At 40.7% G+C, this 27,441-nt stretch overlaps 2 protein-coding genes across 4 annotated transcripts in view; one reads left to right on the top strand and one right to left on the bottom strand.

Annotated features, from left to right (window-relative positions):
* The window catches only part of LOC136864045 (oxysterol-binding protein-related protein 9), an 830,446-nt gene that overhangs the window by 182,133 nt on the left and 620,872 nt on the right, over positions 1-27,441 (top strand). The gene's annotated exons all lie outside the window — the stretch shown is intronic.
* LOC136864046 (very long chain fatty acid elongase 7) overlaps positions 19,025-27,441 on the bottom strand; it is a 51,695-nt gene continuing 43,278 nt past the window's right edge. For both annotated transcript variants that reach the window (XM_067140574.1, XM_067140575.1), the window contains 4 exons: positions 26,656-26,712; positions 26,441-26,546; positions 19,437-19,573; positions 19,025-19,356 (listed from right to left, as the gene is read on the bottom strand). In XM_067140574.1, the coding sequence (XP_066996675.1) occupies positions 19,198-19,356; positions 19,437-19,573; positions 26,441-26,546; positions 26,656-26,712 (459 nt within the window). In that variant the 3' untranslated portion in view covers positions 19,025-19,197. The remainder of the gene's footprint in view (positions 19,357-19,436; positions 19,574-26,440; positions 26,547-26,655; positions 26,713-27,441) is intronic.

Raw genomic sequence — 27,441 nt, 5'->3', positions numbered from 1 at the left:
CTTAATCTGCTGGAATACTCGATGAAGGGCGAGACGCCCCCGCCTCCTCTATTAGCACACACTCAGTAAACTGGACGATCAATAAGACAAAGTGTCTCGAAAAGGTGCCAGCTTTTATACCAGAGAGGAAGGTTCTAGAGAGCTCTGGGCTAAGGCCCGACACATCCCCAATTTTCATTGGGTAATTAAATAACCACAAGACAGATTTGATTGGTTACATAATAAATATACAAAATTTTCTATTGGCCAGCATCCAAAGTTGGTGGGAAGAGATCGAAGTATTGACAACATTAACATGCCGAAAACAGAGGATAATCAAATCAGTGTAGTAAACCTGAAAATAAAAAAAATAATTTAGGATTTTAATAGTTCCTCTTCACACTAGAAGGCATAACATAAGTTTTCTTTGGTAGAGGCATCTGTGAAGAAAATTCCAAACTTCTTGCACAAATTGTTGCAAGTTTTATATTGAAGATGGCAGTTTTCAAGGCGCTTCATTTGAATGAACGGGGCGAGTGCACCTCGCGGTACCCTCTATAACAAAGACTTCAAATCGATTTGCTTTTTATCCACGCGTTATTCAGTTTTTAGTCTCAATTTTTTCAGAGTCCTATAAGACTTCGTCCCCATTAGTTGTCACCCATTCATGCTTATAAATAAAAAAGTTATTACTTTTAAACAGTTCGTGGTGGTCACTAAAAAAAGTTCATAATTTTGAGTTTTTTTAAGAATAATTGAGTTCGTAAAACCGTTACCATCGTCAGTCGATTAACAGAAGGCCAATCCCTGACTCACCGGGCGAGTTGGCCGTGCGCGTAGAGCCGCGCGGCTGTGAGCTTGCATCCGGGAGATAGTAGGTTCGAATCCCACTATCGGCAGCCCTGAAGATGGTTTTCCGTGGTTTCCCATTTTCACTCCAGGCAAATGCTGGGACTGTACCTTAATTAAGGCCACGGCCGATTCCTTCCAACTCCTAGGCCTTTCCTATCCCATCGTCGCCATAAGACCTATCTGTGTCGGTGTGACGTAAGGCCCCTAGCAAAAAGAAAAAAAATCCCTGACTCAGAAGCACGTAAAATAAATGCTTACAAAGGGAACCTCTAGCATGGGTAAAACATAACCGATGTAGTGCACATTCAGAACCACAGAAATCGGTGGATAAACCCAACAGATGTGGGGCATCTATTTCCTAGCATACACATTTTAGTTATTTTCTTTATCCCCACGTAAAATATCATTTTTTTTTTCAGTAAATAAATGGAGAAATGGAGCGAAGTTTAGTTTAACTAACATCTTATTGGGAGATCACAAGTCTCATCATCGTATCGTTCTGACTGCCAGCTACCTTGTTAATTGTTATTAGTTAGATCGTAATCTCGCAATTTACTTTTTCTACGAGTAAAACCCACCCACAAGTTGTAAGGAAACGTATTTTAAACTATATAAATTGTTATAATAAAAGTTATTAACATTTATATTTATTTGCATGAATTGTTATACTGTAGTTTGGAGTGTGGGGATGAATTGATCTTAAACTGATTGAATGTAACAACATACATAAGTAGACGTTAGGAAGTAGTTATATTTTCTGCATAATGATCTTTATACATTTATTTGTGTTCACGATTGATGAAAAATTAACCTTTCGTTGCTGAAGTATCTGCTATAGGCTACGAATAGAAAATATTTTTCCCATTTAAAAAGTACGTATATTGAATATATTTATGCTTAAAATTCAAAATTGGTACGAACAAATTACTGCTTACAACATTATATCAGAATACGTCATTTGGTATTTGTAAAGAAGTGAAGAAAAGGAATTGTCGTCATCTACACATTATTTGAAAAAATTTTCGTTACGTATGGACTTAGTATTATTTGTTTACCATAATTCTGAGCAGAAATATGGAAGGTCTAGAGAAAATGGCGAGCCCACGTGTACCTATAAAAAATGTTCCCTAGACCTTGAATATTTGGAGAACGAAGTAGAAATATTATTATAAATGAATCAAAATATGTTACGTGGCTCCCTATTTCACGAACGTTATCCAAATGCAAACATTGTATACTCTCTCTTTTCGTTTAGGGCCATTAGAGACTACGTCAAGTAACTATAAGACATTTCTTGAAGTCCAAATACGTTGCAGTCTTTCTCTGGCCGTCTGTTTTCTCTCTTCTGTCCAGCCGCTGTTCTGCTTTTGCTCATCTTGGAAGCCCTTAAAGTTGTTGATCACTGATTCGTATTTTGATCGGTTAGAGATGTCCTCCTGATTCAGTCCAATGCTCTTGAAGCCCTTCCATACTTCCTTGAACAAATTTTTCCGAGAATTTAGGTCTGTTGTCCAACTTTAAAAGTCTGCTTCGTTAGTCGAGTTGCATCCATCCGGAACAGATGTCCGTAGAACTTCAGTGTTCGTTTCCTTATTGACTCCATTAGCCGCTCATTGTCACTGTATAGCTCTTTTCTTCCTCGGAGTCTATACTGTCCATCTGTTATCTTAGCACCCATTATTTTGCGAGGGATCTTGCGCTGATAGTTCTCTGCTTTTCTCAATCTAGCCTTTCTTGTCATTATGAGACATTCACTTGCGTCCAGACACTTGGGTTTGATCACTGTGTTATAGTGCCTGATTTTAGCTTTTCTTGAGATTGCCTATTTTTTGTATAGGGCATGCATCCTACGAAAAGCTGCGGTCATCTCCTCTCGCCTGCTGTTGTTAGCTTCTTTCTCACTAGCTTTCATCTGCAATATCTCACCAAGATACCTGAAACTGTCCACTTTTTCTATTTTACCGTACTCTTTTGTTAGATATTAAGGTGCTGCTCGGATATTATGTACTTTGTCTTCTCGAAATAAATTTGGAGGCCAGCTTTCTCTGCCTGCTCGTTCAGCATGTTTGTTTGTTTCACAGCTGTCTCAGTGTTTCTTGACTGGATTACCAGGTCATCGGCGAAGAGAGTGCAGTTGATTCTCACGCCTTTTTTGAGCCTCGAATGTGAAATTTGTTCAGCAACCCTTTCCTGGCTAATTCCTTTTCCCATTTTCGGATGACCTTTTCTAACATGCAGTTGAAGAGAACTGGGGACAGTCCATCGCCTTGTCTGATGCCAGTTTTAATTAAAAACGTTTAGGATAGTTCTTCCATGAATTTTACTTTTGAATGTGTCCGTGTTAGTTTGCTCGATAATTTCCACTGTTTTACTGTCCGCTCCAAATTCTATCAAGATGTCAAACAATACTTCCCGGTCGACCGAGTCATAGGCTTTCTTAAAGTCGACGAAGACCACAAGAGCAGTTAAGCAGTGTCTTGAAGTACTTGGATAGGATCTCACAGTTTTCTTTATTGTTCACTGCGAGTTTCCCATCGTCTCTCTTGAAGTTCAAACTTCGTGGTTGTTAGCCACTTACATGCTGCTTAAAGGTCCTGTAAACATTTCTGCTGTTGTTTCTTTTGAATTCTGCCTCATTGCTCTCGATTTCTTTTGTGATTTAGGTTCCTTTGGCTTTAGGGAAGGTTTTTGCAGTCTGCTTTACTGAAGGTGTTTGCAGTCTGCTTCCGTACTTCTTTGTACTCTGAGAGCTTATCTTCTGCCTTGTCTGCATACCATATTTTAAAGGCCATTGCTCTTTGGTCGACTGCCTTATCACAGTCTTCAGTCCACCATGAATGCTTACGCCTCCTTCGTAAAGGTGCAACTTCTTTTGTATTATGTGCCATATTTTCTCGGATATCATGCCCAGTCTCTATTTTTCTTTCTGTAACAGTTCTTGAAAAGTAGCTTTGTTTTGATTTAGCTTATTCGTGTTAATACTCATACCTTTAATCTGAGGTAGTTTTTCTTATGTTATGGCCGGGCTGAGTGGCTCAGACGGTTAAGGCGCTGGCCTTCTAACCCCAACTTGGCAGGTTCGATCCTGGCTCAGTCCGGTGGTATTTGAAGGTGCTCAAATACGACAGCCCCGTGTCGGTAGATTTACTGGCACGTTAAAGAACTCCTGCGGGACTAAATTCTGGCACCTCGGCGTCTTCGAAGACCTTAAAAAGTAGTTAGTGGAACGTAAAACAAATATTATTATTATTATTATTACTTATTTTATGGAAGAAGTGTATAACCTTTATGCTGGCCAGGAAGTGATCTGAGTCAAGATTGGATCATTTTCTTACTTCTACATTCATAATTTCTCTAATATTCCGTTTCGATATTGTGACGTGGTCCAACTTAAATTCACCAAGATCTTCTCGTGGAGAGCACCAAGTTTTCTTTTTCCTGGAATATCTTTTGAAATGGGTAGACATAAGTTTAAGATCGGAGGCATCACAAACGTCAATAGGTCTAGTGCCATTTCTGTGTTCTACTGTGGGGAGGGTAGTTACCAACGATATTCCTAAATCGTCGTTCTTTCCCTATTTGCGCGTTGAAATCACTCATTAACATTTTTGCATTCCCAGATGGAGATTTTGTATTTCCTTTTCTAGCCTAAATAGTAGTAAATGAAATTAATAATCTATTGTTTTTTTAGGTAACTCTGCATATTCAAAATATAATACAAATTAATGTTTATGCAGAGTTTAAAAAATGCACAAATGCAAGTATAGATTAATGAAATTCACGAATAATATATAGACAGGAACAAACTATTAAATATGACACACAGATGGAATTTCTTTTAAATTTAAATAATCACTTTTAAAAACATACAGAAATATTATCGTGTTATCGAGCCGCTATAAGATTTTTTTTTTTTTTAGAAATGTTATGTTATCGAGCTGCTAAAAGTTTTTTCAAAAATCTGTCGAACTTGTAAATATCGTTTATAGTAATTATAGTGATAGCAGTTGGTTTCCTCCATTTTAAAACAAATTACATAACTTTTTGTTTTGCTCTACACGCTCGCAGTATAGCGTGCGCCGCCCACCGTGCGCGGTTACTTTGTTTTAACCTGATGATTTGTAAACGGCACTGCTCTAAAAATCTTCGAACTTTTTTATCCGATTAAATCTATTTCGTAACTAAAATATAGCGTTTTTATGTGCTGGTGCTGCTGTTGATTATTGCTTGAAGAGTGAATTCAACTATGCAACGTTTCTTCGTAGCTTAACTGTTAAGCGCTATAAGCTGCCGTTATCGGAGTCCCAGCGTTCGATTCCCGGTACTGCCAGAGATTTAAGAATGGCAGGAGGGCTGGTATGAGGTTAAAATGGCACATGCATTTCGCCTCCATTCGGGGTGTGCTAGAAAAATAGCTGCACCACCCCGGGACGAGGACATGAGATTTGTCCGGCTCCATGGTTGATTAGCGTGCTGGCCTTTGATCCGAGCAGTTCCGAGTTCTATTCCTGGCCGGGTCGGGGATTTTACCTTTCATTGGTTAAATTTTCTGGTTCGGGGACTGGGTGTTCGTGCCGTCTTCAACATTAGAATTCATCTTTAGTAGAATGCCATCCTCACAGACGCCCAGGTGTTCCTACAGGTTGTCGTCCTAAAGAGTTGCAGGGTGTCGTCCTAAAGAGTTGCACCTTGCCTCTCCGAAGGCCACACGCCAGTATTATTATTATTATTATTATTATTATTATTATTATTATTGGGCAACCAGTCTCTTAATTTTTTTTGCCATTTGATTTACGTCGCACGGACACAGATAGGTCTTATGGCGACGAACTCCTAAAACTAATGAGAGGAAACGCGGAAGATGCCCGACTTTCGAAGAACGAAGGCATCGGCAAATGAAAGGAAAATGCCATGGAGGGGTGAAAGTTAAAGTCTCCTTAAGACTTCCAAATCCAATAACGTTGGGGTCGGAAGAGAACAAGTGTTCACCAAAGGTGGTCGGTTAGTAAAAATAAGAAGTGCGGAAACTGACAGAAGTAAGTGGAATCAAGGCAAGACTCAGCTAGGAGTAGCGTGGTTGCCAATCCACGCTCCCAAACCGAGAGTACCAGGTCCCCACTTTAGTCGCCTCGTACGGCAGGCAGAGAATAACGTGGGTGTGTTTTACCATCCCCATCCACGTTCACTCGGTTTTTTAATTTACTCCTATAGGTTTACTTTTGGAAGCACTCCTCCCAAACAAATTCCTGGGTACGGTCGTGCAAAGTAACCAGAAAAGTCAAGGACGTATCTATACAGGAACTCAAAGCTCTAGAAACGTAAACGTTAAGAGGCTAGAAATATAATGAATGTTGATTTGCAGAGGCACAGGGGCATCTGGGCGTGAAATTTTAGAACTATTTCCGAAATAGTTGTGACATTTCACGCAGATGTCTGCTTTGATATAGCTTATACAATAACTCTATATGGACAGTGTGGCCAAATCCAGTCCAGCCTCCATGTTTTAGCCAAGTACTCTATCAACTGAAAGACGAAGGAGTGATATAATTTCGTTCCAATGAACAAAGAATAGTTAAATGTTTTAAGATGATGTTTATTTTGCTTATACTGTGTATACTGGGTGATCGGCAACCGCGTTAACCAGGTATATGAGCCTTAGAGGGTTGGACATACTGATAAATAATGTAAAACATCGGTATCAGGCGCAATTGTCATTTTATCAGCTGTTGAAGTAAGCCAATCTGATCGCTTCGCGGGCAAACTCAAATGATCTTTGCGAGGCGGTGGTGCTAAATCTGTACGTGGCTAACACCAGCCTGAGAGCCATGCCGAGAAATCAGCACCAAGCACAAATACACCGTGGATTTCAGCCGGTGTCACCTTAGCGTAGTTGCTTGGTGCGATCCTGTAATCTCGGAGGTCCGGGTTCAAATCCTTCCCATAGCGAATTATTTTCTTCCATTGGTGCTCTCAAGCATGAATGATGAATATGAGGAAAAGCTTGAATTCGAGAATATATCCAACATGATAGCTCATACGTGAAAATGAATGAGACATAAATGATTGAACCTGGCCGTTCCTACAACTTCTGTAATGTACCGGTTTTAGAAGAAACATACATTTTCGTGGATATGTAGACATTTATGACAAATAATCGTGAAAATCTCAGTTAATTTTCCTCGGACGGTAAGTTCACATGAAACGTACAGGTTTTCGTTATGGCTAATATTAACGGAGAAATTTGACATTTACTGCTTTTGCCTCATTAAAAGGATTAAGTCATTTAGTTATTATCGTTACCATTATAATGCATGAGAAATCTCTACTCGTTGCTAGGTATGTCTTATAGCATGCTACTTAGAGAGCTAATAATAATAATAATAATAATAATAATAATAATAATAATAATAATAATAATAATAATAATAATAATGGCGTGTGACCTCCGGAGAGACCTGGAGTCAAGACGTACCTATACAGGAACTCAAAGTTCTAGAAACGTAAACGTTAAGACCTGAAGTCGACGCCTGTAGGCGATCTGCGCGTCTGTGTGGATGGGGCTCTCCCTATGATGAAATCTAATTCCAAAGACGGCACAAATACCCAGCCCCGAGCCATCGGAATGAAGCACCCGTTGGCCAAACTTTCCATAGGCCTATAGAGTTACTGTTATAGCCTACTCCGTGTACTCGAGTATGCCAGTGAGTTCTGGAAGCTTCTAGTATCGTAACGAGGGTATATTTAAGACCTATCTCGCGTAGCCCACTTGTAGGCCTGTATAAACGCACGAACGTCGCGTCAGTCAGTCAGTCAGTCAGTCGCCTAGAGTCCTAAACAAAGAAGTAAACAGTTGTGAAAGTTAGTGATAAGAGTAGTAAATAGTGGTATTGTGATATATAAATTTTCTGTGATTGAAACGTGTATTTCATAATCCACGCGACGGCAGCTAATAACACTAACCGTTACCTTACGGAGGCGGACCGGAGGGATGAAGAACTGCTGTTTAACAAATTTTCAGCCGATTGTAAAAAAAGGAATATTCATTTTTTATTTTCTATTGCGTTTTACTTCATTTTCCGTTAGTAGATTATTTGTTTTTGTTATATTTTGGTTATTATTCCATTGCCCCAAACTGATGAAATTGAGCGGCGTCTGTATATTTGCTTTATTTACCGTATGGCTTTTAGTACTGGGAGTGTCCTGAGGCATATTCGGCCTGCCTGGATATGAAAACCGCAAACAAACCAACCTGTGTCATTTACCTGTCGTGTATCAACATTACGGAAAATATACTTTTAATCCTGAGTATTGAGAAGAATACTTTATTACCACTCAATGCAACGTAAACAACTTACCCTTTGCCGAAAGCTTCCCGTGTGTTAGTGCGACGTTAAACCACTACCACCTCAAAACGGCAGCAGTTCGGCGAGGCAATGACTCTGCAAGGTGTTGGAATCAATCTGGAGGGATCTGGATCCACGAATCTTGTACTGCTACCCACAGTTGGTCTTGTGTAGTTGGTGCGGGGTTCATGGAGTGTACACCAGCATCGACGGCATCCATAAATGCTCGATTGGATTAAGATCGAGGGATCTAGAGTGCCAATCCATGCTCGTAAATTCATTGGAGTGCTCCTCCAACCACCTGCATGCCACCACGGAGCGATGGCGTGGCGCGTTGTCTTGTTGAAACATGATATCTCCATCAGGGTACTCTAGGGTCTGATATACATTTGATGCTGATAACGTCACCTAGGGCCAGAAAGGGATGCAGATGGTTTGAATGAATGTCCACATAACGTGCACCTCTCAGCGCTCCCTGCAGCCGGACAATAAGGCTTAATCGCTACCATGAGAACGCCGCCCAGATCAGAACTGAGCCACCTCCCGCCTGGACAAAACCTAGTTGACATGCAGGATCCATAGCTTCATGGGGCATACGCCACACACTCACGCGCCCATCAGCACGATACAAATGGAATCGGGATTCATCGGACCATGCCACACACCGCCACTGTTCCATTGTCCATTGCCGATGTTCGCGGGCCCATGCACGTTGTTGAGCTCTGTTTCGAGGTGTCAGCAAAGGGACACGAGTTGGTCGGCTGGTGAAGCCTTTGCGGTGCAGTTGCCTCCTTACAGTCCTGGTAGAGATGGGTTCCTGATTCCCAGCATTCAACTGGGCGGTGATCTGACTCACAGTAGCCCGTCGAGCGCCCAGTATGGTTCTGCGGAGGCGACCTGACGTCCGTTCGTTAAAGACCTGTGGTCTTCCCGTGCGGCGGTTTACGCGGGCGGTAATATTCTCTCGGCGATGTTGAAGATAAACCCTTGACACGGTTGATCTCGGAAACCCCATTTCGCTTGTAATCTCCGCAATGCTATGGCCCATACACCGTGCGCCAATGATCATAGTACGTTCAAAGCGGTTAACTCGCGATGTGTTGCCATTTTCACGACACTGGTGTCAAGTTTTCTGAAGAAAGGAACGAAGTTATAAAGCCTGGAAAGTCACTGTCCGAGGAATGCAGGCGTATAGATTGATAAATTTTGAACTCTTCTGCTCACCGCGCTGAAATCTGTCTTCCAGCATTTCCCAATTGTCTTAATTTCAAAGAAAGGAGAGTGATAAGAAATTTGAGGCCAATAAATGGGTAAGCATGAGGCAAACCAGAAACAAGGTTAAGAAAGTACAGAATATGATTGATAAAATATAGTGACATTAATACAATTAATAAAATGTTACTTTTTTTAACGTAAGGTCCGACTGCTAATGATCTCAGAACAGGCACCACAATGTCTGAATTTAGACACACGCGATTTCCTTACTGTGCTGGTTATCTGTTTAATGTCGTTACTGGTTGCTAACGATCTCTCTTCCGAGCTCGATAGCTGCAGTCGCTTAAGTGCGGCCCGTATCCAGTATTCGGGAGATAGTGGGTTCGAACCTCACCGTCGGCAGTCCTGAAGATGGTTTTCCGTGGTTTCCCATTTTCACACCAGGCAAATGCTGGGGCTGTACCGTAATTAAGGCCACGGCCTCTTCCTTCCCAATCCTAGCCCTTCCTGTCCCATCGTCGCCATAAGATCTATCTGTGTCGGTGCAACGTAAAGCAATTTGTAATAAATAAATAATGCGAATGATCTCAAAACAGACACTAGGGTGTCTGAATTTTGACCCTAGGGATTTCTTTGCCTTGTCATAATTCAACGCTACGAATGCCACCGACCTCGAACAGATTGAACTAGTTTTCTTTGTAACCAAAGACCAACGTTTAACTGACTATACCATTAAGACCGGCAAGTATATATTGTACTGTATAGTGTGGCTAAGTATCAAAGAGTGGTTACATTTGACAAAAAACGACCATCGTGTGTACGTTGTTACAAAACGAGGATAAGGTCTGCACAGAATCTCTATATTTGGACAGTCTGCCTTGAGCAACCGAGGAGTGAAGTCACGTGGTGCAATGCGTGCCGTCAACATGGTCGGTATTGAGCAGTACCGGACCGCGATTTGAAAATGGCAGGTGAAGCAGAGGAAGGAGGCCAAGAATGGGCTGGTGAGAAGAAAAAGTAAGTTAAAATGGGTGAAGCGGTGCTGGTAGCGACAGTGATAGCTGTGTTGCTGGTGATTGGGGTGGGGGTGGGGGGTGGAATTAAACCCAGGCCCAAATGCCAGCGGAAAATTCAGCATGGAGTACTTGGCAGCACTTAAGGTGGTAGTGAGAGAAGTATTACAAGAAAATTATCAATGGGATAAGGTACAAGAAATAAAGGAGATGATGGAAGAGCAGAGAAAGGAGATAGGGAACGTGAAAAAATGTTTAGAAACGAAGACTGAGGAATCGAACAGGAGAGTGGGGAACAGTGAGAAAGAAATAGAGTTATTAAGAGGGAAAGTGATACATCTAAATATGAGGTGTTGATGCTGAAGAGAGAAGTAGAGGGGTATAGGCAGGAGAGAATGAAGAAAGCCATATTTATATATGGTGTGGAAGAAGGTGAGAGGGAAGGCAAGATTGAATTAATTCACAAGGTGGTAGAGGTCATACGAGATAGGATGAAGATAAACTTCAGTGAAGTGGACATAGACGATGTGGAGAGAGTGGAAAAAACTAAAGGTCGGAGGCCTATTAGGGTAAAAATATTATCTACCCTAATGGCAGAAATTGTGATAAGAAACGGTAACAATTTACAGGGCCAGAAAGTAGGGGTGAAAAGAGACTTGGGAAGAGAAGGCAGTGAAATTATGAAGATATTGAACAGACACCTTTGGAGAGCGAGATAACAGGGTCTTAAGGCCCGAATAAGAGGTCAGAATGGAAGATGGGTAAGAGAGTACTCAGTGGCGAAGCTGAAAGTGATGGACGAAAGCGTGAGTGCCTAGGGGGGAGAGATGGCAGTGCAAGATAGAAGGAAGGAAGAAGGAACAATGAGGTGTGGAGAGGAGATCAATCCGGGTGGAACTGGGCAGTGTCGTGTGGATACAGAAGATCAGAGCAGTGAAGGGGTGAGTGAGGGTGAACAGCAAGAAACGGCAGGAGCTGAGTGTAGTGTTTTAGTGAACAAGAAAGGACATGAGAAGAGTGATCGACAGGAAGGTAAAACAGTTATGAGCAAAGTAAGAAGTATGAGTTTGAAAGACTTATGGGGTAAAGTAACTAAAGGGATGGAGGATACGGAGGGCATGGAACGGCAAAGGTTGCTAAGAAAGGGAGGAATGGAGATAGAGGATGAGGGGACGAGAACTACAAGGAGTAAGAATAGGGGAGGAAATTCAGAAAGGGGGAGGGAAAGATATAACTATATTGGAAAATAGGATGTGTGAATATTGATGGACTAATAAGCAAACTAGGAAATAAAAAGGTTCGGGAAGTAGTAGAAAGTTTGGACGTTGTGGCACTCTTGGAGATGTGGCTGGATACAGGGAAAGAGATTACATGGAAGGGGCTTGTGATTAAATATAAATATAGAAGGATGGCGAGGACTAGCCCCAGGAGGGATCTTAGTATTAATTAGGGAAGAAATTAGTGAACTAGCGGAGGACATCGCGACAGATATGGAAAAAACCATATGGGTGAGATTTAATATGGGATGGGTAGAGGGAAGGATGAAGAAAATAAATATAGCGTTCGTTTATTGTCACCCTAGTAGTTCAGCATATGCTAACAAGCATCTTTTTGAAGAGCTGTTGGTGGATATTAGTATGATAAGAGAGATTGGAACGCGAGAATAGGGGAACAGAGCCCAAATATAGTAGGGAAGATGGGAAGTATTTGTTGAAAAGTAGAAGAAGTGAGGATAAAATTGTAAACAACTATGGAGAGAAGCTCCTAGAGATGTGCGCGGCGGGAAATTTGTATATTTTGATTGGATGGAAGGAGGGTGACAGTACGGGGAAATTGATCTGTGTTACAAATAAGGGAGATAGTCTGATAGATATGGTTTTAAGCTCGGAGGGAGTGTTGGAGGATATTGCAAGGATGGAAATAGGAGACTGGATTGAATCTCACTATTTTCCAGTGTGGGTTGTGTTAAAAAGAGGGGAGGATAAGCATATAAGGAAGGAGATTAAGATGAAGGATGAACTAGGGAGTGGATATAAGAAGTACAAATGGTCGGAGAAAGTGGAAAGGGACTGGGATAGGGTAGCAAGAGAGGAATTACAAATTCTGAAATATGGATGGGAAGGAGCGTTAGAGGAGAATTATATTGATAAAGCCTTGGAATTACTGCAACATCCAATAAGGATGATAGCGCAGAAGGTAAAAGGTAGGAGGAAAAAGAAAGAGGGTGAAGAATGGTTTAATCGGGAGTGTGAAGATATGCGGAAGAGGGTGCTGGGGGCGTTAGGAGAGTATAGAAAAAAGGAGGGAGTGTAGAAAGGGAGGTCTTCTGTAAGTTGAGGAAAGAGTATAAAAGGAATATTTGTGAGGTAAAGAAGAAGTGGTTAGAGGAACAAACTGAAGTCATAATGTAAGACTAACAACATTGAACAAGTTTGCGAAAGGATTAACAGAATAAGAAAGGGTGGAAGGAGTCTAGAGGTAAAGAGCATTGAAGATGTACAGTGGGCGAGCTACTTTGGTGAATTATTCAGGGGTAAGGAGGAAGAATGCTGGAGGAAGACGGGGGAAGAAGTAATTTGGAGGAACAGAAGAGTGGCAAATTACGAACTGGACAAAGAAATTACGTGGGAGGAAACCTTGAGAGTGATAAGAAAAATCAGGGGCAGGTCGGCGGGGGGTTGTAATGGGATCAATAATAAGTTTTGGAAAGAAATTAGCAAAAATGAGACAATGATAGTGGGCATAGTGAAACTATTTAATAAGATCTTTGATCAGGGGAAGTACCCGAAGGAATGGGAAACAGGAATTGTATGTCCAATATATAAGGGAAAAGGTAGTAAAAACAGTTTGAATAATTATGGAGGAATATCTCTGTTAGATTCCTTAAGTAAAATTTACACAGGGGTGTTGGCGAACAGGTTGAGTGAATGGGCAGAAAAAATGAAGTATTGTCAGATTTCCAAGGAGGATTTAGAAGAAAAAAAGAACAGTGGATAATATAATGATAGTGATGACAGTTCTGGAAAAGTATAGGAGCCTGTCAAGAAGGAAGGTGTATGTGGCGGCAATCGATTTTGAAAATGCGTTCGATAAGGTGGATAGAGAAGCTCTGTTAGAGAAACCGGGAAGGTTGGGGGTTTCGGGAAAGATGATGAGGGCAGTAGAGGGGATATATAGGGTAGTCAGGTTCTGTGTAAAATTGGGAGACGATAGGTTGAGCAGACCATTCGAGACTATGTTGGGTTTAAAGCAGGGGTGCAAATTATCGCCAATTTTGTTTATTGTATTTATTAACTATATCTTGGAGGGGCATGGGGCAAGCAATTGGGCACTGCCGGTAATTAATGGGGTGGAGGTCCCAGGATTGATTTTTTCTGATGATGTGATTTTGATGACTCTAACCCTAGGATGGATGCAGAAGGCTTTAAATGCAGTGTCGGATTTTGCGAAGAAATGGGCCTTGAAAATTAATGGGAATAAATCTATACTGCTAGTAGCCCAGGCACACAAAAGGAGGGATGACGGGAAATGGGTTGTGCAGGGAGAAAGGTTGGAACTGGTAAGCAAGTTAGAATATCTAGGAGTCATTATTAATAGTAAAGGCACCTGGAATGATCATATTAGGAGGGCGAGGAGCAGAGGGTTGGCCGCCCTAGCCTCAGTCAAAACTTGCTAGCGAAATATCCGGGTATCAATTATAAAACCCTGAGGTTAGTTCTAAGATCAGTGATTTTCGGTAGGGTATTGTATGGCGCGGAAGTATGGGGGTTGGGTGACAAAAGAGTTGAATTAAGACGAATTATTAGTAATTTCGGGAAGATAGTGATGGGTCTCCCGATGTGCACAGCCAATGCAGGGGTGGAATTAATGTGTGTGGAGGATTTGGAATCTGAGTGTGTGAAAAGAATAGTTAGATACTGGATGAATTTGAAAAGACAGGAAGGAGGGAGGGTATTACAGGCCGCGTACGAGCAACAACAGAAGAGTATGTATAAGGGATGCTGGCTTGATAAAATTAAGGGATACTTGGAGATGATGGGCCTGGGGTACATGTGGGAAGAGGTGTGGACGAAGACGGAAGGTAGAGGGATGCAGGTACTGGTAAGGAGGATTAAAGATTTGGGTAGGCAGAAATTATTGCCCGAAAGTAGATTAAGAAGTTCCCTTAGTGTGTTTAATAAAGTTGAGGAAGTAACGGGGATAAATATTAGATACGTTGATAGGTTGAGAAGGAAAGGGTTGGTATGGTGGTTGTTGTGGCTACATAAAAATAGGGGGTGGCTAAAAGGTAGAGATGAGCGGGGTATTATAAGGTGGATTATTAAGGAATGGGAAAACGGAGGAGAACTGAACAGGTATTTATGTGCGGTAAAAAATTCTTGTTTGATAAAAATGGAAGAGGAAGGGGCATAGGACGATAACTCAGGATGTAAGTGAGAAGTGGTTAAGAGTACGAGGATATTCAGTCGATGGAGTTTGTTGGAAAATTTAGAAGCTAGTGAAGTGTGGGTTATGTGAATATCAGCCTGGAGGGTAAGTAAGACCAAGTGATAACAAAGGTCGGTGAGGTGGCGAGGTAGTTGAGTGAGTAAATGTTACGGTATCTTGGAAATGAAGATGCCTTACTGATTGCGATATTGAGGATTGTACGCAATTGTTGTAATTTGGTTTACTTGAATCCAAAGGAATTAGGTCACGGAACCAAGAGTGCGGAGTAAGCAGTAGTGATTATAAGGGCGTGAGCCGAAACTGTTCTGAAGTACAGTCAGCGGTTCTTGCAGCATAATCTGTTGTGAAGGTCATGTGGTGTGTACAAGGCCAGGCGGGGGCTAGATTAGTACTGTCTATACTTGTTTAAGATTATTATTATTATTATTATTATTATTATTATTATTATTATTATTATTATTATGATCATTATTATTATTATAGTAACATTATGATTATGAGTATTATTGTTGTTATTATTATTATTACTATTATTAGGGTTATTATTTTATGACTATTAGTATCATAATGATTATGATTATTATATTATGAGCATGTATATGGGCTGGAGGCCTGTTATGTTCATTAAATAAACTAAACTAAACTATATTTGGACAAAAGCAGTAATCGTTCCATTTTGTAAGAAACCAAACAGAAAAGATGTAAGAACTATAGTGATATGTATGGCTTAGTATTGTTACGTTCCCAGCCCTGTTGTAGCCCTCTTCGGTACTTCCTGGAGTCAAACCGGGGATCTCCCAGCCGGCCTGAAGGGCATGGCCTGTCTTTTCCGTGTATTGTTCTCTTCGTCTAGTTTACCAGTGCGCTTTGTGGAAGATGCAACGAGAATATTTTCTCTCTAGCCAGAGTCCCGAATATTCCAGTACCTTATCACCAGGATATAATCTGCCTCCGTAGCGTAACGGTTAGTGTTATTAGCTGCTGTTCTCGGGGGCCCGGGTTGGATTCCGGGTACTGTCAGACATTTAAGAATGGCAGGAGGACTGGTACATGGTTCAATTGGTACACGCAGCTCACCTCCATTGGGGGTGTGCCTGAAAAGAGCTGCTCCACCTCGGGATGAGGATACGAGTTTACTTTTTACCAGGATATATAAAAAAAGGCTAAACGCGAACAGCGAGTGAGTGTTGGAGTTCAGTCGTTGGACTGGGGCGACAGCGGTGCTGGCTGTCGCCAGTCGTTGGACTGGGGTGACAGCGGTGCTGGTTGTCGCCAGTGTCCCACCGGAGTCTGAACGAGGAGTTGTTGTGTCGGAGTATTTGTTGGCTACCGTCATTATCTCACCGTTGTCAGACTATCGTCGTGTTGAATTACGGAGTAGTGTCTGTGTACTGTCCTGGGAGTACTGCGTGCGCCACCGTGGACTGTAGACTGCCTTGGAGTATGTGTGTAAAACAGTGATGTGAGTAGAATTGAGCAGTGTTTATTATCGTTGTTGTGAGAAGTATTGTTAGCACCGTCAAGCTGTTGCTGTTTAGTTGTCAGTGTTAAGTATGTTCACTGTGTTTGTGTGTATTACTGGACTTTTATGGAGTCGAACCAAGGAACAACCATCATGTGTTGTGGGGGGTCAGCAGCCCTGGTTCCTATCTGTCCACCTGTAGCTAGTGTGCGGGATGACTAGACTTGCGCGCGATAGTAAAACTGAGGCGAATCTCCCAGTAAGGATTATAGCTGTCCCGGGTAATACCAACGAGCCAGACTACCTGGTGTGTGAAGAAGACAGAGACTTCTAAATAGGCAGCATGTAGTGAGTGTGGTCATTCATGGTTGAATAACATTATGTGTGTAAATATGTGTGTGCAATTGTTGTCATCCTGAAATAAATTAGAGCGATAGAACAGACGGTTATTATTCGTAGCAATACTCCTCTTTGTTAGTCATTGTAGGATGGTGAGCGGGATCATTGCTGAGAGATAATTCGAAGATAGTAGTGCATCTGTGATCCGTTGGGGAACGTCCAGAACCAAGTTTTCAATATGCGTTAAAAATGAAATTAAATGGCGTATGGCTTTTAGTGCCGGGAGTGTCCGAGAGTTCGACTCGCCAGATGCAAGTCTTTTGATTTGACACCTGTAGGCGACCTGCGCATCGTGATGAGGATGAAATGATGATGAAGACGACACATATACCCACCCCCTGTGTCAGCGAAATTAACCAATTATGGTTAAATTTTCCGACCCCGCCGGGAATCGAACCCGGCGCTCCTGTGGCCAAAGGCCAGCATGCTAACCATTTAGTCATGGAGCCGGATTCAATATGCGTTAATCAAGTGAAACGCCTGTCGCCATTTCTTGAGGGATGCAGCAGTTTTGCGTTTGTCATTTGGCTCAGGCCGGAACAAAATGTAGCTTACATCGAAGTCCCAGTCTTGCCAATGGCTGTGACCATTAATTAATTAATTTATTAATTAATTATACAGATTGCATGGATGATCTAATGAAAAGGGGCTAACTCCGTGTACATTAGCTGCTTCACAGACCCACTAGGCTAATATTTGCAATAATTATAGTATTTACATATTTACACTCGTACAGTAATTCATTCACTCGACCATTCTTACACTCCCTTTGACTCCCGTTCATACAGTACACACAAGAGATGTACACCTTTTTTTTTTACATGTTTTTTTTATTTGCATTAGAACAAGGCTTTTATTTTAGGTGGTACTTCAGTCCAGAGATGTGCGGAGCGGCCGTAGTAACCGGAATGATACGAGGTGGTACGGGTAAACGGAGGGACAAAATTAACTCCTCTGTGGACAGAGCGAACGGATAGGGAAAGGCGGCGAAGCGGGTCAAGGTTAATGGAACCGGCTAGGGATTTTCGATGGTAGATCAAGTCGGTTCTTTTGGCTGTGGTTTCTATTGAGGGGAGGTTAGCCGAATAAATATGGGAGCGGTAAGTTATTAGCCGTTCAACCCACTGTGTATTTTCTGAAGTGTGTTTATATTTGCGACTCTGGTGGGATTCTAGGCAGGAAAACCATAGCTTAGTACGGGTCTTACCATACTGAGATAATCTGTTCTCAGGGCCCCTGATTTGAAGCCTCTGAGGTTCGTACTAAGCAATCCCATGATTTTCATCGCTTTTCGTCTTTCCTCCTCCGTCTGCAGGTTCTGCGGTATTACATTCTTATTTAATTCATACCTGTTCTCTAGACAGTTTCTTGATCTGTTTATCCTAATACATTTACATTTATTTACATTTATTTCCAGCCCATTCACGGAACACCACACAGATCAGTTTTGTAAGTCTGATTGTAGTCTTCCATGTTCTTTATAATTTTATATACGACAGTGTCATTTGCACGTTGTGCCATGTGTGCGGTTACACAATCGAGAAGATAGAGCACAAATACGAGGTTCAGCAGGGGGCCGATCACAGAACCTTGAACTACTCCTGATGTCACTATGATAGGTTGTGACCCCCCCACCCCCGCGATATACCACACACTTGAGTTCGACCCTCCAGGAAGGACCTCACCCACACCAATAATCTGCTTCGTATACCGAGCTGTTGTAGCATTAATGGAAATGATGATTTTCCGTGGTTTTCGCATGTCACACCAGGGGAAATTCCGAAGCTGTGCCTTAAGTAAGGCTACGGCTGCTACATTCCCAGTCCTAACCCTTTCGCACCTTACTGGCACCGAAAACCTGTATAAATTAGTGCGACGTTAAACAGATAGAGAAATAAAAGATTGATGATGTTGATGCAAATATATTCGGATTGTGACGGAAGGATGTACATATCCCCGACACCATACCATGAAACGGGACTAAGGAGTAGACATATATAAAAGGGTGTGCATATTGAAAGGGTAAAATCTAAGTTAGTGATAGATATACTGAATGAAGCTGGGCGCTTGAGTCGGCTTATATGTGGGTCTCTGTAATGCGGATGGTGTAGAATAGCTCATTCAGGAGACTAACATAACACTTCAGCGTAAAGCAAGCAATTCGTGTACATGAAGTGATAAGTCAGATTTGGTATTCAACTATGAGACGGATGCAGAATCGTATGAAGCCGCAGCGCTAGCTGGGAATAGACCGTAGGAACGCTGGAAGGCATAACAGTCAATAATCAAATAATATTCAAGTTACATTTTTCTGTGTTTTGTTTTTATTCAGTTCACATGTATACCTCCAACTTACAGCTTTCAACTTACACATGCTTCATTTGCACTGACTCCGTTGAGTTCAACACTTACTTAGCACAAAATCTTCCAGAACAACGATTTATTTAGTCTCGTTGCTGGGTGGGATTTTGTGATTGAAGGATATTCACTTAGCCTTTTTACTGTACGAGTTTCTGTAAAAATGATAGAACGCAACCAGGTTCACTGATATGAGGGGAATGAACACTACCATCAAAGGCTTAGGGTAATTGCAGCCAGTGTACAGAGCAAAAAAGTTGTAAAATGCGACGCTGCAGAGCTGGACCTGTGGACAGGAAGATATGCTTTAATTTTTTAATTCTGTGACCATTCCGCATATATCATTGTTTTTAGTGAGATACTTACTATTTGGAATGAGGTGAGATACTTCTTCCACCATAAGTAGGGCTGAAGTCGCGGGCCCAAAGCTGCCAGTAGGTAGTAGGCGTACATGATCACATGGATCAGAGAATTTAGTGTGACTCCAAATGAAGCCAGGCCACCTGTTGAAATACATTTGCTCGTAAATGCAGATCAGTGGCAGTTAAAATGATACATGAGAAAATAAACACACTGAGGGATAGTTACTTGAGTGTTGAGTTGTAATAGAACCAGCGAGGTGTACGGTCTTTAAGAGCTGATTGTGTGCTAAGAGTTCGAGCGTGTAACAAGAACGTGAGTGTCAGTTGGGCAATACCGATGTGCTATAGGGAGGTGGCATTGTAAGATGAAAGTAAAGTACATCCAAAATGCCAACAGTCCCTATAACATAATACAAGTGGTACTAACATCAGTGTTGGTGATGATGCTGTTGGTGAAAGGTAGTATTGAATGAAACACTGGCACTTGCCTGTCTTGATAAAAGCGCAAGTAGGTCACGAAGAACGTACTGTATATCAAGTGAACGAAACAAGGGAAATATTAATGGGCTAGGTTAAGGAAATGAAGGATATGAAGAGATACTTAGTCTCAGAAGCGAGTGACATCAACGTGAGTCTGATTTAAAATAAGTTAGAATTAGATGAAAACGGAAACAAGTTCTGTACTTTGAAGAAAGGCCGAGGAAGTTAAGGAACAGACACGAGAAAAGGAAGATGTGAGGAGAAATGTAATTATATATGAACTGGAAGTGTCGGATAAGATGTTTACAGACTGATATATCTGAAAATGTAATAAAATATTTGCCATTCAATTTAGCGTACCAGCGTCAGAGGAAACATCTACACGATGATTACTGGGCAAGCAAAGTGAGAAGAATGTTGGACAGAATAGGAATGGAAAATTCTAGAATAAAGAGAATCACAGTGAAGAAAAGATGCTGAGTAAGTAGGTAACCACGAGAATAAGATTTGTTGAGAAACACATGATCATGTCAGAATGTAAGAACATGCGTAGAATTCTGCGAAATTCGCAAAAAGTAGACAAGAAAGAAAGAAATAAGGAAAGAACGACAGACTTACAAATAGAGAAGCAAGAGGCATGGTGTGGTGGTTAATGGGCATATGTACACGAATAAAGGTCAAAGACAGAAAGATGACGATGAGAATCATTTGCTGTATGGTGAAACAATGGAAGAGGTACATCTATTAAAACTCTGTGGAGAGACAGAATCACTTCAAATCAATTAAATTGATAGTAATCTAAGGTTTAGAGAAGGAAAGAGAGATGAAAATTGTCCATAATTGTCTGAGTATTAAACAAAGAGTGTATCTAACCGGGATAGATTGCGAAATGTTGTATTATAAAAAGTATATGGCAAAGAAAAGTGAAAGTACAAAAAGTAAGCACGAGTGTAAATATTAAAGGAGAGGATACATATTTGTCCTAAATTGTAAAACACCGTTTAAAATCTAAGACTTGAAGTATCAAATAATGTGTAAGAAGGTTATAAAACAACCCTTAGTTTTAATTATACTATTCATTTTAGTTATAGGCAAACTAACTCTAATAAGGATTATCTGATAGGCATGTATCGAAACAATTTTGTTAACAAGAAACGAATGCCCTCCTTTAGTTCCAGGTGATTCGGAACTAGGGAGAGAGAGTATTCTATTCGGTTCTTCTACTTGGGTGTTTTATTTATCTTATAAATACAATTCTATGGGGTCCGCTGTCTGTAATGTTATTTATTTGTCCGTTTTAGGTCAACCCGAGATCATATCAGTAGTTTTTAGCTTTGTGTCTGTTTGTCTGTTCCACCATCACGGGTAAACGGTTGAATAGATGTCAACCAAACTTCATATTTAGAGTCAACTCATCCAGGAGCAGGTTTTGAAATGTATATGATTTCAAATCACTGAATAGACTGGAGATTTATAGAAAGACTAAATGCGTTTTTTTTTTAGTTTTCTCGTACACTACTGATTATATGTCAACCAAACTTCATATTTAAAATCTACTCATCCAGGAGCAGGTTTCGATATGCATATCTTTAAAAAAAATCACCTAACAGACTGGGAGTTTATACGAAGACCAGAAGTCTTCACAAAGACTGCACACAAAATGCTGTCAGTTGTGTACCCTATTTTAATCACAAATTATTACACAAATTCTATTTGCATCCTGTACACACACGCACTAATGAACTGCCATCATGTAACGAAACGCTACTACGAAGGATGAGGAGAGACTACAACAATTGCATGTCAACTGCTAACCCAACAAAACCATTTCACGTACTTGACTTCAAACGCTCAGCTACCACGACTTCCACACAAGTCTCATTAAAACAACTTTACGTTTCTCCTAAATTCGAGAGTTTCCAATAGCCTGGTTACAATGTAAGGAACTTTCTACATATTTCTGGTCGAGCATAGCATTGTTCTGGACTTACTACAGTGTGTTGCACAATGTGACATTGGATTATCGTATATACCGGTAATAATAAATTATATACTATTAATTACGTGTTCTTACATTAAATAAACTCATATTAATACATATACAGCAGGTGTTCCATGACATAACCTCACAAATAATACGATCGTGATTAATAATAATAATAATAATAATAATAATAATAATAATAATAATAATAATAATAATAATAAAACCGAGCTCGATAGCTGCAGTCGCTTAAGTGCGGCCAGTATCCTGTATTCGCGAGATAGGTGGTTCGAACTCCACTGTCGGCAGCCCTGAAGATGGTTTTCCGTGTTTTCCCATTTTCACACCAGGCAAATGCTAGGGCTGTACCTTAATTAAGGCCACGGCCGCTTCCTTTCCAGTCCTAACCCTTTCCTGTCCCATCGCCGCCATAAGACCTATCTGTGTCGGTGCGACGTAAAGTCAATAGCAAAAAAAAAGAATAATAATAATAATAATATAATGTAAATGTATGTAAACACTTCGTAGTCATACCTCGCAAGTAATAATAATAATAATAATAATAATAATAATAATAATAATAATAATAATAATAATAATAACAATCAATTTTTGCATTATTTACCCATGGGTTAAAGAATATTATTTCCAAGTTATATTAGTCTATTACACTTGCGTCAAGATTGTTTTCAATTTTATTTTACACTATCGACCAAACTTCATATTTGGAGTTTACTCATTCAAGACCAGGTATTCATATGCATATCATTTAAAAATCACTGAACAGACTGGGCGTTTATAGGAATACCAGAAGTAGTTTGTTTTCAATTTCCTCTTACACTATTCTTTATATGAAAAATCTGTGGACTATATGTGAAACGCCCCTTCATTTTAAATGATTTTTGTTATGTATATAATTTCGCTTACTCTTCACATGACAGAGAAAAATACTATTTTCTGCAGGCTTTATGCTCTGCAGCCAGTGACGGACACCCTCGCACGTCGACAGTTATTTGAAGGATCCGTAACAGGAGAAAATCAGAGGATGCATAATATTTCTCTCGGCTTGGAAATTAACCCCACCTAATATAAATGAACACCGAGGGAACATGAGGCAGAACTTTTCCTTTTGGCGTCTGTTTGTTTATTCCTAAAAGTGGAAAACAGGTGGACTTATTTCAACCAAACTACTGTATTTATTTGGAATCTACTCACTCCGGATTGTATTATCATATGCATGTGATGTCATGGTAATAACATGGAGTTGCTATCTTAGGAAGATTATTCTTAGATATTTTCGCCAGTTATGCTTGCCATCGTGTTATCCTTAGCTGACTTCTTTGCTGGATTCTATTTCCTGCTAAGTTCCTTCAAATTCTCCTTACTTCCACAGACAGTTCTAACTCTATTTCTACCGAATGCAGTCGCTTAAGTGCGGCCAGTATCCAGTATTCGGGGGATAATGGGTTCGAACCCTACTGTCGGCAGCCCTGAAGTGGTTTTCCGTGGTTTCCCATTTCCACACCAGGTAAATGCTGGGGCTGTACCTTAATTAAGGCCACGGCCGCTTCCTTCCCACTCGTAGTCCCATCGGTGCCATAAGACCTGCTGTTGGGAGATCAGAAGAATGCACATGCCCGGTGATGCACGGGATGAAGGGGTTTTCACCAGTAGAGCCAGTGACGCAATGGTTACCATAGCAACTCCACTACCATCCAGGCAACTTTATATTATCTTCTACTGGCAGCTCTTCGCTCTTGTCAGTTGTAGTCCAGCAAACTGCAAAGTGTGAGTCAATGTTTTCGTGTAGCAGATACAAGAAGATAAGAGCCGATCTGTCTGGGAAGAACAGGAAGTTCGTGCTTGCAGGCCACATTCCTCATTCTTGCATTCTTCTCATCTCTACACAGTATCTGTGTCGGTGCGACGTAAAGCAGATTGTGAAAAAGACCTCTATTTCTTTCCAGTTTGCACCTCCTTCTTAGTCTCTTTACTTATCTGTTATAATATAGTGGATATTTACCATTCCTTACGACCTTTGAAGGTACAAACCTGTTTTCACATTCCTCAACAATTGCTTTAAACCCACCCCAGAGTCTGTTTACATAAAAATGTACCCTTTTCCACCGACCATAGTTACTTTTTAAAAACTTCCTTATGCCTGTTTTATCTGTCATATGGTACTGCCTAATAGTCCTACTTTTAAGTCCTTCCTTTTTATCACTTTGATTTTTAACTACGACAAAAACAGCTTCGTGATCACTAATACCATCTACTACTTCGGTTTCTCCATACAGCTCATCTGGTTTTACCAACATTACGTTCACGTCAACAGTATTCTTCCCTGTAGTCGGTTCCGTCATTTTCTGAATCAGCTGTCCTTCCCTTATTAACTTATTCGCCACAGAAGAATGCAAAGACAGGTTGAAGCTAGGTTGGTAGACGATCAGTTTGGATTCAGAAGTAATGTAGGGACACGTGAAGCAATCCTGACTTAACGTCTGAACTTTGAGGATCAAATTAAGAAAGACAATTGCACGTGCACGACATTCGTAGATCTAGAAAAGGCATTGCATAATGTTGATTTGACCACCGATGATATTGTTATTTTATCTGAGTGTGCAGAACACCTGGGGAAATCGCTGAATGGTATGGTCACAGTCTTGGAGAAGGAGTACAAGTTGAAAATAAATAAATAAATACAAAACAAAGGTAATGGATTGCAGTTGAACGAAGTCAAGTGATGTAGAAAATATCAGATTAGGAAATGAAGTCTTAAAGGAAGTATATGAATATTCTTACTTGGGTAGTATGATGACTAATGATGGCAGAAGTAAGGAGGACATGAAATGCAGACTTGCACAAGCAAGGAAGGACTTTCTTAAGAAAGTAAATTTGCTCACTTTGAACATTGATGGAGGAATTAGTGTAGAAAAAAGGTTCTGAATACTTACGTCTGGAGGGTTACTTTGTATGGAAGTAAAACGTGGACGATAAGGAGCTCAGAAAGAAAGAGAATATAAGCTTTCGAAATGTGGCGTTACAGAAGAATCCTGAAGGGGAGATGGATAGATCGAATCACGAATGAAGGGATACTGGATCGAATTCTTTAGAGGAGAACGATTTGGCGAAATTTGTCCAGAAGAGGAGTTAGGATGATAGGACACAACCGAAGACATCGTGGATTTGTTCAAGTTCTTCGAGGAGTCCTTTATTGGCATTTAGGGATAGGGTTTCGGCTGCATACATAACTATTGGCTTCAGAACCGTTCCATAGTGTCTTATCATAGTGTTTTAGGAAATACATTTTTTGTTGTAGATCGTACGTGAAGTTTGGTAGGCTATTTCAAGTTTGCATATTCGTTCTCTAAGAGCTTCCTTGTCTAGTCGATTTTTCATGATGATCTTCACCCAAGTACTTACATTTTTCTATTCGCCTGATGTCCCCGTATTTCGTCCGGAGTTTATTATTACTGTTTATTCATCATTCTCGCGAGGGTTATTTTTCTTTGGTGGTTTCTGTGTTGGATATCCTTCAGTGGACTTGAAATGGTTTAGGCAATATACAATCGACCAGATGTAGTATAATATTCTCATATTATAGTATTTTGCTCCTATTGGTGCGGTAACAGTATCCTGAGGATGTAATCGTTTTTCAGCAGGAGCGGTCTCCCAATCATAAGTCAGCTATAGCGCATGAATGATATGCAGAACAGACCGATATTGTTATCAACTGACCGGCTTCCTCTTTTGCTTTCACTTCCATCGAAATCGTGTGGTCGGAGATGATACAGACGATGTGGGAAAACTGACCCGACTCTGCTCCAAGAACCCAAGATGAACCTGGAGATATTACCATAACTGCATGATACCGTAGATGACCGAAAAAGACCACTATATTGCCCACCTTGCCCGTTCCTCACAGAATGGAGATTGTCACCTACATTGAAGGCTTTTGGACACCTTGTTCCTTGCTAAAAATCATGTTTCTTGCTCTTTTTAGGGCTCGGACTTTTATAGAAGTTCCCGCTCTATTTTCTCCATATTGGATAAATTCATATTAGCTTAAGGTGGTGAACTAGAAAATATTCCAATTATGTTGGAATTTGGAGCTCCTAATTCTCAACTAATGTCCCACGGTGTGACCTCCCCACTCAGCTGCCAAGCTACAACTTAAGTACTTGCTCTATTGGGTATTCGTAACCACTGTGCTGTATGTTCCTTGATTGTTCATGTTTTCTTTATGTGCCATTTTCTTGACTGGAATCATAGGAATCGAAGAGAGTTACTTACGTTGAGTACTTTTTAATGTGTGTGTGTAGTTCATGTAGGGTGTCCGAAAGTGAGTAGTTGTAAACCTGTATATCTAATACAGGGTGCTGCATGATTGATGAGTAGTGTGATGTGATTTCAGATTTCAACGTTGGTCTTTTTATGTGCTTACAAGTGTACAGTATGCTCCTCAAATATTCATGACCCCTCTTTCATGGGTATTTTCTTAGTTGAAAGTAATCTGACACCACATATTTTTGCAGAATATTTACCTGCTCCGTATTTGACTATGCACCAGGCTAGAGCCAGTGTTGTTGCGTGGTGGAAGATGTGAAGGAACGTCATCTGGTTGTACTTCTTGCGCAGTACCATGAGTAACTGGAAAATTGATTACAATATTTTATTTTCATTTTATTTTCGGGCGAAAAAATGTCAGTTAAGATCAGAACTCAAGCGGTTTGTGGTTTCGGATTTATATGCAACTTACCGTGTCTGAGAGATCCAGCACTTTCAGTAGCAGGTACACCCATATCGCTCGCGCCACCTGGAGACACATAAGGAGCACATTACTCTGTATCTTCTACTTACATCTAGACTGATTATATTACTGGGGGAACTGCTTGGTGTTTAATCCTGATAAAAATTAAATAAAGCTGACAGTTACAACTACCGAAATACGTAGGGTTTGAACTGAGAATTGAGGAACCTTTTGGTTAAGGCCCCTTCATAATGGAATCCATTTTAAGTTACTAAGGGAGTGCCGAATAGATGAGTACTGCACGACTCTCTCTGATGGTTGTATCCGTGTTTGTGTGAGGGCGGAGCTGGTCAAACAAATACATTTAGAAATGCTAGGTAGTTACATGTGTTGCGGAACACATTTTTTAACATACATCAATATTTCTATAGAATTGAATATGAAGACCTTTGTTTCAGTATGAATAATTCTGAGATGCTGCTCCGTATTGAAGACATGATCGTTTGTTTAAAGGTGTTTGACGAACTGCGACTCTGTGGGCTTATGTAAGTTCCATAAACCAGTATGTTCTTTTGTCTTGGATGACCGACGTAAGCAGAGTCACAGCACTATACAACACTTCCATTTTTATATCCTTTATTTTCGATAATGTTGAAAAAGTAGGAGTTATTTAAACGCTACTGAATAGCCCTGCCTTTGTAAAAGCGTTCTTGGTTTTTCAGAAACTGGATGACTGAACTGTCCACTGTATCTTGTTATTATGGAGCGAAGAGTACACTGTAATAAAATAACCAA

Source organism: Anabrus simplex, chromosome 2 (genome assembly GCF_040414725.1).
Source record: "Anabrus simplex isolate iqAnaSimp1 chromosome 2, ASM4041472v1, whole genome shotgun sequence".
Taxonomy (NCBI): domain Eukaryota; kingdom Metazoa; phylum Arthropoda; class Insecta; order Orthoptera; family Tettigoniidae; genus Anabrus; species Anabrus simplex.
Note: the sequence above shows the minus strand (reverse complement) of the source record. Positions and strands in the feature narration are given on the sequence as shown.